General features: G+C 37.0%; 2 protein-coding genes across 21 annotated transcripts in view; one reads left to right on the forward strand and one right to left on the reverse strand.

The window, feature by feature from the left end:
- Positions 1-9,919, forward strand: part of GALNT3 (polypeptide N-acetylgalactosaminyltransferase 3) — a 44,554-nt gene extending 34,635 nt beyond the window's left edge. For all 12 annotated transcript variants that reach the window (XR_002439808.1, XR_002439810.1, XR_002439809.1 and 9 more), the window contains one exon: positions 9,519-9,919. The gene's annotated coding sequence lies outside the window, so the exon portion shown is untranslated. The remainder of the gene's footprint in view (positions 1-9,518) is intronic.
- The window catches only part of CSRNP3 (cysteine and serine rich nuclear protein 3), a 91,645-nt gene continuing 81,903 nt past the window's right edge, over positions 2,773-12,514 (reverse strand). For 8 of the 9 annotated variants that reach the window (XM_021400276.1, XM_021400278.1, XM_021400277.1 and 5 more), the window contains 3 exons: positions 10,900-11,159; positions 6,002-6,298; positions 3,885-4,925 (listed from right to left, as the gene is read on the reverse strand). In XM_021400276.1, the coding sequence (XP_021255951.1) occupies positions 3,885-4,925; positions 6,002-6,298; positions 10,900-11,159 (1,598 nt within the window). Of the gene's footprint in view, positions 4,926-6,001; positions 6,299-10,899; positions 11,160-12,514 lie in introns of all 9 variants that reach the window. The other variant, XM_021400279.1, reaches the window with a different exon arrangement.

A 12,514-nucleotide genomic window follows, 5' to 3' on the forward strand; every position in this document is an offset into this window, starting at 1 on the left:
CAACACGAGTAGAACCTGCATTTTCTGTACAACTTATAAAAAGGCAAGATAGTCTTGTTAACACTGTTAACTGATCAGTTAACAGAGGGGTGAGTGGGCTAAACCACATTTACAGCAAGTGATGGTAATCAGTGGCCTTAAAAGACATAAATGTCAACTCAAATGATTCACTAGCAGCAATTCATGTAAATATTAAATAGTAAAACTTCACAGATTTAAAACTTTCTTATCTAAATGGTATACAACTGATAAAAAAAACTTAAAAGGAAAAAAAAAGAAAAAATATCAGAAAGTTTCACTGACCAGCTTTTTATTTTTTTTTTTAAGGATGCTTTAAAGGGTATGAGTTGAATTAAAGCCCTTAGGAAAAAAAATACTGCAATTTTGCCAGAAATGTACTGGTTTTATTTTTAACATCTGTTAAAGCTTTATTCATAAACTTTAACAATGCATTTTTCCAAGAGAGGCAAAGTTCACATTAGGAGCAAAAAGGCATTCAGTTTTATGTGCTGTTCTATTGATTTTTCTGTGTGAAAATTCAATTTTAATGGAAGGGGAATTGCTTTTGATATTATGTATTTTTCTGAACTACCTAACATAATCATAAATTATCTGCCAGTTTATTATCTGACTTCTTACGAGCACTTATCAGTAGCAAAATACGTTAGGAGAAAAAGCTGATACAGCTATCAGTAAAGTAAACATTTCCAAAAAAGATAAGTCATATCTATACAGAAGCAAATACTGCCATTTATCATTTAATAATATAATACTTTTAGCACACAGAAATAAGTTTGTCCCAAACGATATGACTGTTTACTAGTATTAACTAACTGGGAAATGGTGTGTGTGTGTATGTATATATATATACATATAAAAGCCCAGAACATAAGACTAAAACATTCTTCAGCCCATGATTTAAGTTTATTTTTGCTTCTATGAAGATTACTTTGGTCTTCTAAACAAAACATGAAAAGTCTGATCAAGGAGTAGGAATTGTGACTCTAAGTTGATTTCTACAGCCAACTCCGGAGTTCAGTTAAACTAGAGTATCTGTTCTGGGCAGGGCTGTGGAATTAGCTACTTCTAAGCAAGGGCAAATACCGTAGCAAACATTCCTTGGCCTAGTCACTACTGCCTTTATCCTGTCTATAAGCTCCCTGTTACCCTGTGCTGTACACTTCAGAGAATTTAGCTGTATTCACTCTGTGCCCCCATGGCACATGCATCTAAGTGTATGGCAAATACAAAGTAACTACTGTCTCAGTATTTTAAAGCTAACTTTTATGAAGTTGATCACTTACTGTGCTTGCTAATGTTATTAAGGGTATTTTTCATTTGAAAGTGTAGGGGCCAAGAAAATAATCTCTTATTGCTCAGTAAGGGGGCGAATAATGAAACAAAAAATTTCATTTAACTTTCCCCTGAGAGTAATACCCTGGTAAAGCGTGCATGATGCTCCAGTAGCCAACACGCTCTGAAATTAAAATGCTGCTACTGATTCACTATTGTTCTCCCAGCTCAGGAAGGGATTTGTGCTTTTGGTGCTGGTGTTGTGAGACTGCCTGATTTAAGCCTGCTGTTCATGCAAGATCCCTGTGTACAGAGCCTTGTTACATTTGCTGTAGAATATCTGGACGGAGTAATACCACTCTTATTTTTACATGCAGAACCTTTTATGAGCTAAGGTGTTTCTCTTTAAAGATGGGTATTTGCTATGCGGAAGTGGAGAACACATGCGTTTACCTGGCTACTCAGCCTGTACAGAAAGAGACTAGAGCGTTCGGTGACTAAGAGCAGCAGGGCCCAAGGAACTGCTGAGGCAGTTAATCAACATGACTGCACTTTCCCAGGACATGGAGTGCACTGTAAATATGGAATCCGGTCCCAGGAGAACTAGGACTTTCTGATGCAATTTGTGAAAGATAAAACAATGTGTAGAACTTGTGGAAACAAATAAAAAAACATTTCCAGTTAGCTACTATGTGGAGTAAAAATATTTTGCTAATTTAGCATAGAAAATCAGAAATCGCTGATCTCAGTAAATGAGATGCACAGATCTCACTAAAATAATGAAGATCATTTTTTAGAAAGCACATTTTAAATCTGGAATTTTTTCTACTGGAGTACTATACGTATGTGGTGTAAAGAGCTTCTAACCAGAAGAGTCACTGTCACAGAGCTGAAGTTTACTCCCTGTTTACATGCATACAGCTAACCATTGGGATTTGACAGATGAAAAATAAGATGCTGACCCTTATTTTGGCAAACAAAAGAGGTCTTCACTGCAACTATACTCGATGTATAATAATATTTCATTATTAGAAAACAAAATTAAAATAGCTTCTGAAATCAAAGTAAGTCTGTAGAGAATTACCTGTGTACAGAAAAGTAGGCTAGTACGCTTCCTTTTCTTGAAGAAAGCAATGCCTGCTCATAAACTAAAGGCTGTAATACAGCAGGCATTTTAATTTCCATTTAATTTTAAAATAAATGGAGTACAAAGATATCCATATGGTGTATGTGCTATTCTGCTTGCAGACTTTAGCAGATGTAAGATCTCTGAAGCTATGTTTTGTCATTGACTATACTGATTCTTAATTAGATCAAGTGACTCAAGTGACAGTCTGCAGTCCACAAAAACTTTTGTATTTCATAAAAACTGCTAAATAGGAAAATCTAGACACTTCCACATTATTTTCCATGCTTCATTTAAACTGTGATCAACAAGACACTTTTGTTTGTCAGTTGTTTTTTTGTTGTTATGGGGGGTTTTTGTGGGGGGTTTTTCTGTGGTGTTTGTTTTTTTTTTTGTTTGTTTGTTTTTTTACTATTTACTGACTAACTTATTCAAATACTGGCTTGGGAAAACATCCAAGTTTTGCTACGATGGATTTTAAGATCTTACATACACCTCAGAGTCTGGAGCTATGGCGGTTCTCCAAAATAGTTCACAGTTTCTGCAGTTGAAACACTACTGCAAAATGGCACTAAAGTGCATAAGTAAGTATCTGAATGTTTGTTGGGCTAAAAGGTGCTGTGCAAGCTTAAGTTACTGCTTTGCCATTATATACAAGATCATTTTTCTTTGGGAAGGGGTGCTAGTTCTGGAAATACCACTGATTTTAATTTTGATGGAGGATTGTCTACCTTTCACTTTTCTAAAAGATATACATGCCCCCTTTCTGACTCTTCTGTTGGTCAAGAACAGTAAAAAGAGAAAATAGTACTCTAAAAATGCATTTTAAGTAAGTTAATTTATCAGAAATGGTATTTAAAAAATACATGGTACTCCAGATGAAAATTGGTCATGCTCTTTCTCACTAGCTATGGAGCTTCTGTTCAAATGAACATGCTGTTCATTTTTATCGAAATGTGAATACTAAACTACCATAAATAAAATACATACAGGTACAGAACAATTAAAACTTTTTTGTACAGTAATTACTTTTACATTAAAGTTACCTTTTTTTCAAATATGTTGAACATTAGGACTTTAAACGTGATTATTTCAAACTATCATTTTTAACAATCTTGCACAGGCCCGACAATCAAAAACATGAAGCTTTGATTCAGATAGCTTGGCAGGTTTCACATATTTGACAGGTAGGCTACTTTGAAATATGTGAGGAGTGGTTTTTTTACTTACGCGTTTTACTTTCATCAAAAGACGATCTGATGTTGGTTTGCTTTTTTTTTTTTTAATCTTTACATGAACTGATTCTGTGCAGTGCCACTGGCAATGTAGCTTGAAAATGTGTCTGGAACATTGACTATAGCCCAAGTGTTGTCTATCTCTTAAAAAAAAAAAAAAGTAAGATTCTAGGAAATCCAATTTGAGTGCATTTTATTACAGGAAGTCAGTCTTTAGAATAATTTTAATATTAAACAGGTACTGTTTCTACCACTGGTGATTTGATGCGCTCTTCATGAAGTCTACTCTTTTCTGAGAGGACTAGTGAATTCTCAGCAGGGTGCTCTTGTACATGACTCTCACCATTCAAAGCTGAAACAAATCCATCTTGAGAAGGACCTTTCAAGAATGAGTGAAATTCCACTTGAGGGTGACTTGGCCTATGCTCAGTGTATAAACTGTTACATGGAGCACTGCTGTCACCTTCAGAAGATGAGCAGCAAACAATCACTGAGGGGTTTGCAGAAGGGTAGTGAGAGCTGCTAAAAGTTTCCTCTGATTGCCGTGTGTAGTCAACAAATTGTTCTGAAGTCATGCTGTAAGGCACCAGAGAAAGACTACCATTCTTGACAGCATCCCTTTCTGAGTAAGTCTCACCAATCTGGTTAGCAGTGCCAGCAACATGGTTCTCTATTTGGTAATACAGATTTGAAGAGTTAGTATAGTATGAGGCATTTTTAGAATGGTTTTCATGCACAGCAGTTCCATCAGAGTAGCAAAGGACAGAAGGAAGAGGCACCATGTCAGCATGGGAGCCCATACTTTCTACAAAGTCATCTGCTTTTTCTTCCTCATCATCTTCCTCATCTTCCTCTTCCTCTTCATCATCATCTGATTCACTAGGGGCTAAACTCTGAGTGCTAGAATCTGTAACTCCACTACAAAAGCTACTCCCATCTTCCTCTTCCTCCTCTTCCCCAGGGCAGTCCAAGTCCTCGGCTGACTGAGAATGCATAACTGCAGCCTGAGGTTCAGTTTCAATCTCAAAATTTTCTGCAATTGAATATTCAACCGGATGGGATCCTGGACTCATAGAACTAGTGTGTGCACTTATCTCACTGTGGCAGCCATTTAGTGATGGAACTTGTTGTTCTCTGTTTTTCTCCAATTCAAGTTTCATTATTGTGTGCAAAAAGTGAGTCCGTACTCGGATAGGATTAAATTCAATTCTACCTGCTGTATTGCTACACCCTTCTTTAGTGCAACCACACGGAAAAGACATACGATCCACCTTTTAAAAAAGAAAATACAGATTAACAATACTGAGCATAAACCTGGTCATATGCCAGAACCCAGACGGCCTAAAGATACACAGAAGTGAAGTGGGATTCACTTGAGAAGTGCTTGTAAGACTAATCCGTGTCAGATATCCATATGTCTAATAATATCCATCTGAAGTACATAAAAGTAGTTCTATTAGACAGCTTAAGGTCTATAATTTTTAGCTACACTATAATACCTAAACATCAAATGTGATGCAGAAGAAAGCCGTATGAAACAATCTAGTACATCTTCTCCAAATGTGAAGATGAAAACAGGAGCAACAAAGGAATATATTATTTAGAATAGCAGAGAAAATTTAGCTGGGATTTAAGAAATGATGAAGAGAAATGCGTTTAGAAAGAAATCAACTCAGCTGCATAACAGCTATTCATGGTAATTAGCAGAAACATTTTTCAGGGAATTCCTGTTTTGGGACATTTACAGCTACACGTACAGTAGGCGATACCATTAAATCTGCTGAGAGAAAAACTACCTGCTATGTTTTGTTGCCTACATGCAGTTTTTCATGCTTGCATGTTAAGTATCATGCATGTTAAAGAAAGGACAGTACTGCAGTTTGAGTTATTACTTCTTATCGAGTGTGGACTATAATTCACATTTGGACAGTATGTGAATTGTCTCTAAAACAAAAGCTACATACCCTTGTGAAATCTGCAGCCTACTGATTCTTCTGTTTCCATTTGCATGTTTAGATAAAGGCCAAAGGGGAACACGAGGAGGAAAACATTTATGTATGAACATAAATATATATATATATATATACTGAACAGTGTATAATGCCTAAACCGATCATAAAATAAAGGTGTTTAAGGAGATCATTTGTATTGTGCGCTACATACTCTTACATCTGAGCCTTAAGCTAGTTTTAGATCGGCAGGTGTTATTGTTTAATAATTCATGTACTTTCTTAATAATCTTTCCGTACTTACCACCTTAACAAAAAAGAACATGCACACTCCCCGCCCCCCCCCCCCCAACACCTTCCCTTGCTAGTTAAATAATGACAATAATATAGACATTTACCTGACACTTTATGCCTGCAAGACTGCAAGTGCAAGTCTCTGGATCACAAAACACTCGGCAGTCGCAGCCGCAATCCTCCCTGGACAGCCGGATGGCCCGCAGCTCATGCTTTTCTTCCACGTCAATCTTCTTCACTCCAGAAGCTCGTAGCAGCGCCCTTCGCTTTTTTGTTGGCAGAGGTTGTAGAAAGAAATACTCATCTACTTCAGTGTTGTCCAGATCAATATCATCGTCAGAAATGTCATCCAGTGTCAAGGTATTAGCCTCTTCAGATTCTACTGTACCGTTCTTTGTCATCTGTTACACGGAACAATTAACAAAGTGCTTAAACTAGAGTTACACAGAGTTGTGATGCAGGTATATGTACTAGTGTATATACATATGCATAATAAATTTTGAATGCGGAAAGCTGTACGTAAAGAAATGAAAAAATTGCACCATCTAGCTATATGCTTCTTATGTCTAACAAAGCAGTCCTGAATCTTACCTATACCACTCTTGCTGCTTCTTTTTATTATGTTCTCAACTGTGTTAGCATTTTTAATTTCCTGTTTATATTACATAGTCTTTTGGATTCTAACTGTCATTTTATAGCATAATTGAATTACTCAATGGTGAACTCCTACTGACTGCCTACTTTTTTTTTTTTTTTTTTGTAATTGCAGTTTTGTGTTTGTAATAGCTGTATAAGCCAATCACAGAAGAAAGCACTCATTATTTCCAATTTGTACTGTCAGGGTAAAAGTGATATTCATCCCCCTCAAATGGGAGGAGCCTCAGTATTCTGACTGCTGTGCTTACACAGTGCATGTAATGTGTGCATGGTACACAAGGAAAATCTCTCCCTAGGTCAGTAATCATCTCTTCTTAGCAATTCAGCAGGAGTGTTCTACATTTATAGGCATTATTGTTTCTTTCTCTTTGCAGTATATTCTTTCTCTTTTTCCATAAGTGCAGCCTTCAGCACTTAGTGCCTTCATTTTAGTTCACATTTAATTTTCTTTACGGTGTCTGTTATCCCTATAACAAACATCAACTAGTTTTACATGCATATACGTTCATCTCAACAGGCATGTTGAAAATGTCCTCTCAAACTATCTTTATATTGTTTCTCACTCTGTTTCCCATTAATCACCTTGTTTACAGTGGCCAGGCACCCTACATGAGGTACTTCAACATATTAGTTCAACAAGGTAGGATAAACAGCATGAGAAGTTGTCTTCTGTGTTCTTTGCAGTGAGAAACATGTAAATCCATAGAGCAATTCAGAGCATCTTGCATCAGCTGTCTGAAGGCAGCAGGTGAGCATTTCCCACAGTACGTGCAACTCAGGCTAAACATCAAATCCAGATGGCAGCCTTAATCATTTTTATTCTTCATTTTTTGTTACCTAGATACAACTAAATATCCTGTATTTATGTTGCTTTGGTCTTCTTTTTCCACTTAATAGAAGAATGGCTTACCTCTAATTCCTCCAGTTTTAAATATACATGGTTCAAACAAGTCCTTAAGCAGATCACCATTATTTAATTGTTTGTCATAATTTAAATTTGAAACTAGGGAAGAGGAAGAATTCTAATTCCTGCTTTGGTAATTCTTTTTGTCATGACTATGGGCTCTTACTGGTGATGTAAATACTTTAACCGCTCAGCTTACAAAAGGCACCTACAGAACCATGCCCAACCTGTCACATATTTCTCCTCCTCCTGCAAAGCTTAACTGCTTTGCTAAGTAGCGATCGAGCATTAAGGAGTGAATTCTAGTCAGGTGCTGTATGCATCCTGCAGACTGCGAAGTCACATGTGTAGGCATCAAGTGAGATTAAGCTGCAATTTGTAATTTCAAAGCACCTCAGCTCCTTTTCACTCCTTTGCTGGATGACTCCCTTGTATTCTCTGATTTTTTTTCTCCATTTTGTCACGCAAAGAACAAGTGAATTAACAAAACTGAAAGCTTCGAACATTTCTCGAACAATTAATTGGTTAACAACAGAGGGAAAATTACCAAGAACCATCAAATATATTTTTCACTTCAAAACCTCACGACAGCATTATGTTTTCTTATTGTCATAATACGTCTTATCTGAATTAAACTTGATATGCAGATGGGTAACATTTGTCTCATAAAGCTAAAAATTAATTAATAACAATGGGATATGGCTCAGGCTGAAGAACACATGAAGAGTTTGTGTGAACATCACTTCAGCTGCGTAAAAGGTGAAAAAATTCTTGTTAGATACCTTTGCCTGCCCTAGCTGAAAGTTATTCCTTGCAATTTCACACAACAGACACCAACACAGAAAATATATTTTCCGTTTCTCCTGTAGTTCACTCTAGAAAAACGAAACTATTATAATTTTGTATTATACCACTGCTGGCTTCCATTTGTATTGTCCAGCTACATGAATCAAGTAAGCTAAAGATTTCTGCAAGCTCGTAGCCAGGACTGGACAACTGAGCGTTCTGCCTTAATACTAAAACTAATTTACCAATTATTGATTGTTCTGTGATCAACTTGAATTCAGTTAAGTCATATATGTATAATGCAGTTAGTGTACTGCGAGTTTCTTTTCTTGGAATAGTCAAGCATATATGCTTTCACATGCACCACCACAACCACATTTAGATTTCCTAACATTACCTAGCTTATAGAAAATTGTGACATAGCCGAGGTTTTTCATAGCGGCTACCTAACGTTTTACCATTCCTCAACAACACTTTTCAGGCACATCCCCTAACATCCGATGGAAAAAGGGCTAGAACATTATTTACAAAAGACAAATCCACATCCTTTTCCATTTGCATTTGTCTTGTTTTCAGAATAAGAACAATCTGTGCTGATTTATCGATTGGCCTGCAGGCTCAGGAGCCTTAACATCACTCAGGGTCATGCAAATCATTTGAAAATATCTTGATCTGAAGAGACTTTATGAATAAGCAGTAAGGAGTATTGCAGCTAACCTGTTGTGTTTACTCATAACATTTCAGCAAATGACAACACATTTAAGTAAAGCCTACCCTGTACCTTTCATCTTGACAAGATGGCTTTTATGCCCAGATTGCCATTAAAATTTTCACACTCTGCTGCTAACAGCGTTTGTTTATGCCACTGTCAGCAGCGCTTACACCAAAGTGCTGCTGTTAGATGACTTCAGTGACTTCAAGATGACTGTAAAGTCTTTAATTAAAAGAGAATTCTTATTTGGCTCCTCACTTTTAGCAAGTAAAAATAGTAAATAGTACCTAACATTGTGAAGCCTCAATTCCATAATATTCGTATTTCTTTCTTTTTTCTTTCTTTAAACAAGTTGTACAAGAGAGAATGTATTCTACCTTGCGTATTTTAATCCAATGGAAAAAATTAATCGGGGAAGCTGAAATTTAAAAACAAAACAAAACACAGAAAACACTACTTTCTCTTTGCATAATCATTTTCAGTCAGTCCTTCAATCAGGCCGAACAATCGGAACAAACTTTGCCTTTCTTCAGTTTCTTATTTTCTTCATTTTTCTGTGCAGATGTGCTGTACTTGAGATCCAACCACTGACTGATCATTAGATTGCTGACATCATCACCTTAGAAATCTACAGCCTTTCCTTCCTGCGTTCATTTAGAAATCAAGTGAACAGGACAACAGCTCTTCCTGGAAGTCAGCCAAGGGATCTACTCAGAGTCACAGCTCAATTCCCACTTGATGCTCTGAAAATCCCATGATGTCTAGAGGTATAATCTCTAAATAGCAATAAATCATTAACTCCAGCCTTTTGTTTCCAGCCTGTCAAAATGTCTTTTATTTGCCTCTGTCCTGAGTGGATTTATGTTTGTAGGTTTTTTTCATTAGAACAATTCAAATGTTATCAATTATGTAAGAATCTGTTTGTTTTGCTATTCAAATAAAAAGACTGAGAAAATAATTGTAGCACTAAGGGTCATATGCACTTCTTCAGGTATTCAGACACAGAGCATATGAACACTATTCATTCTAGGGGGCAAATGGAGAAAGATTTGAGGGTGCTGGTTTTCTTTGCACGTATGTAGTAGCATCTGACAAAGCACTGCAGTATCACAGACAGAAGTAGGAGCTGTGGAGCACAGCAGCTGAGCCACAGTTCTCAACATTGTTCACTTTTAATTACAGAATTCATGTGAAAACAAACTTGAAATACAGGTAACATACGCCATCATACTGGAAGTTTTTCATTCGCTAAACAAAATAACAAAAGCTGAGATTTTGCTACCAGTTTGAAAGAAGCAGAAGGGATGCTTGAAAAAAATGCAATCCCCTTCTCTTCTCACACACAGTTTTCTTCCTCTACTCCGCTAAAATAAAAAGACAGCTTCAAAACTACAGTCAAGCTAAACTGATAAAGCAAGTTAATTTGTCTGATGTTTATTCCTTAACAGACAACTTCTGGTGAAATATTAAAGATGCATGACTGTATAAATTGGTACATTAAAAACATTTTCAGTATTGCTGTTCCCTACTTTTTGCCAAATTTAGTCAAATTGGCAAAGAAAATAAGGTGTTTTGCTTTCTGTACTTAAGATGCTATCATTCCTTTGTCTAAATAGGGCAGTATGCCAGGGCTCTGAGGCAGTTCCAGACTCTAATTTCAGACTAAGTTCCAGTGTCTCTCTGCCTTTGTCATCTTCTCTGTAGAAAACAGAAGTAAGTAACCACATCCCTCTAAAGCACTTCGAGGTACACATTAGGAAGAGCGGCATCAGGACTTCATAATATCAAAAAAATTATATCTTCAGCAAAATAAAATAAAGAAGAATGCAATTGCTTTCACTGAAATTAGAGTTGAAAGATTAAGAGTTGCACACTGGGCCCATACAGCTCTGACTCTGCTCATGAAACTACGTAAGGCAAGGCTCCAAGTTAATGAGTTTTACCTTTAATTTTAGAGAATTGAGTTTTTCCTCTCTTAGGTGCTCTCGTAGCATCTCCCGGTGAAGCCTCTCCTGCTCCATCGCGAACTCTCCAAGCGTGTACTGGCGCACACTGTTGTGGCGAGTGGACATTCCCAGCGTGCTTCCCCCTTGGCTGGGAACACTGGTGAAGCCTTGCCTTCTCGTGAAGTAATACACAGTAACACAGTTAAAATGGACATTTTTTGTTCTCTTCCGCTTCTCTCTCTTCAGGATCGAAGAAGCTGGAACAGATACAGATTACAGTAATGTTTACATTAATGATAACTTGCAATCATATAGCAAATTTGTCACTTGAGTAGTTCCAACTACCTTAACATGTACACACTACATACACACTACCCACTACCATTCAGAGAACTGTAGTCTAAATTAGGTGGTAAGATTTGAGAAAATTACCATATATGCAAACCATGAAGCCATTACAAACTGCTGCAATCATGAGCACTACTTTACTAGACTGTCTACTTTAGAACAGAAGTTATTGTCCAGGACAATTGTTTTCCTATACCTTTTTTTTTTTTTTTTTTTTTTAAAGTTTTATCCTTTTTACTACGGAAGCAAACAAATCCCAGAAAAATGAATTTCTTTTACACTGCCACCTCAGAGAGACTGATCCCACGAACCGGCACTTCCTCAAACCCCAGCACACAAAACAGACACTGCGTGTGACAGCAGTCAGGAGAACAGCAGCCCAACACCTCTGAGACCTCTATGCACCACTGGAATGCAAAGCTCCAGCACAGATTTACTAGCCATCTTTAAAGCACTAGATCACATTTGTAGAAGAGATTTCTATCTTTTATACTTTAACGTGTGAAATTTGTGGTAAACTACAAAGGCAGTATGTTTAGCATTTCAGACATTCAGAAATTTATATTATCATAAAATCAGGTCTTTTCTAGAATCATAGAAGCACAGAATGGAACTGGGTGATCTTTACAGCCCCTTCCAATCTCCTGCCATGGGCAGGGTTGCCACACACGATCAGGGTGCCCAGGGTCCCATCCAGGCCAGACAACCAGACCCAGCGCCTCATCACCCTCTGAGTCAAGAATTTCCCCCTAACATCTAACCTCTATCTCCCTTCTTTAATGTTAAAACTATTCTCCTTTGGACCTACCACTATCTGTCCATGTAAAATTATATTCTGATTCCCCTCACACTCTTGCTGAGTTTTTCTTATACAAACATGCAGTTTCATATTAAAAGGGTTTATCTAAAAATAAATGCCAAATTTTAATGACACTTTTAACTCCTTTGAGAGATACTGATCTATCGCTTCTCACTGCTAACAGTGGTGAGTCTTTAGAGAAAAGTAAGAGATACAGAGTAAGAGACCCTCCTTGATTTTTAAGATGAACCAGCAGTCTGATTCAGTTGATTTACTGCAAAATGACAAACAAGAAAGAAGTTGTCAAGAAAGTAGATAATAACTTACTGCTTTGCAGTTCAGAGGCAACAACTGGGTAAGCGCAAATGAGAGACCAAGTTGCCAGAACTCAAGCAGGAAAATGATTTAAAAAGTGCGTGACCATTTCTAAAAGACTTGGAACCGTTCCATAAAAGCTGTAAGAAC

The sequence above is a fragment of the Numida meleagris genome, chromosome 5 (assembly GCF_002078875.1).
Source record: "Numida meleagris isolate 19003 breed g44 Domestic line chromosome 5, NumMel1.0, whole genome shotgun sequence".
NCBI classification, from domain to species: Eukaryota; Metazoa; Chordata; class Aves; order Galliformes; family Numididae; genus Numida; species Numida meleagris.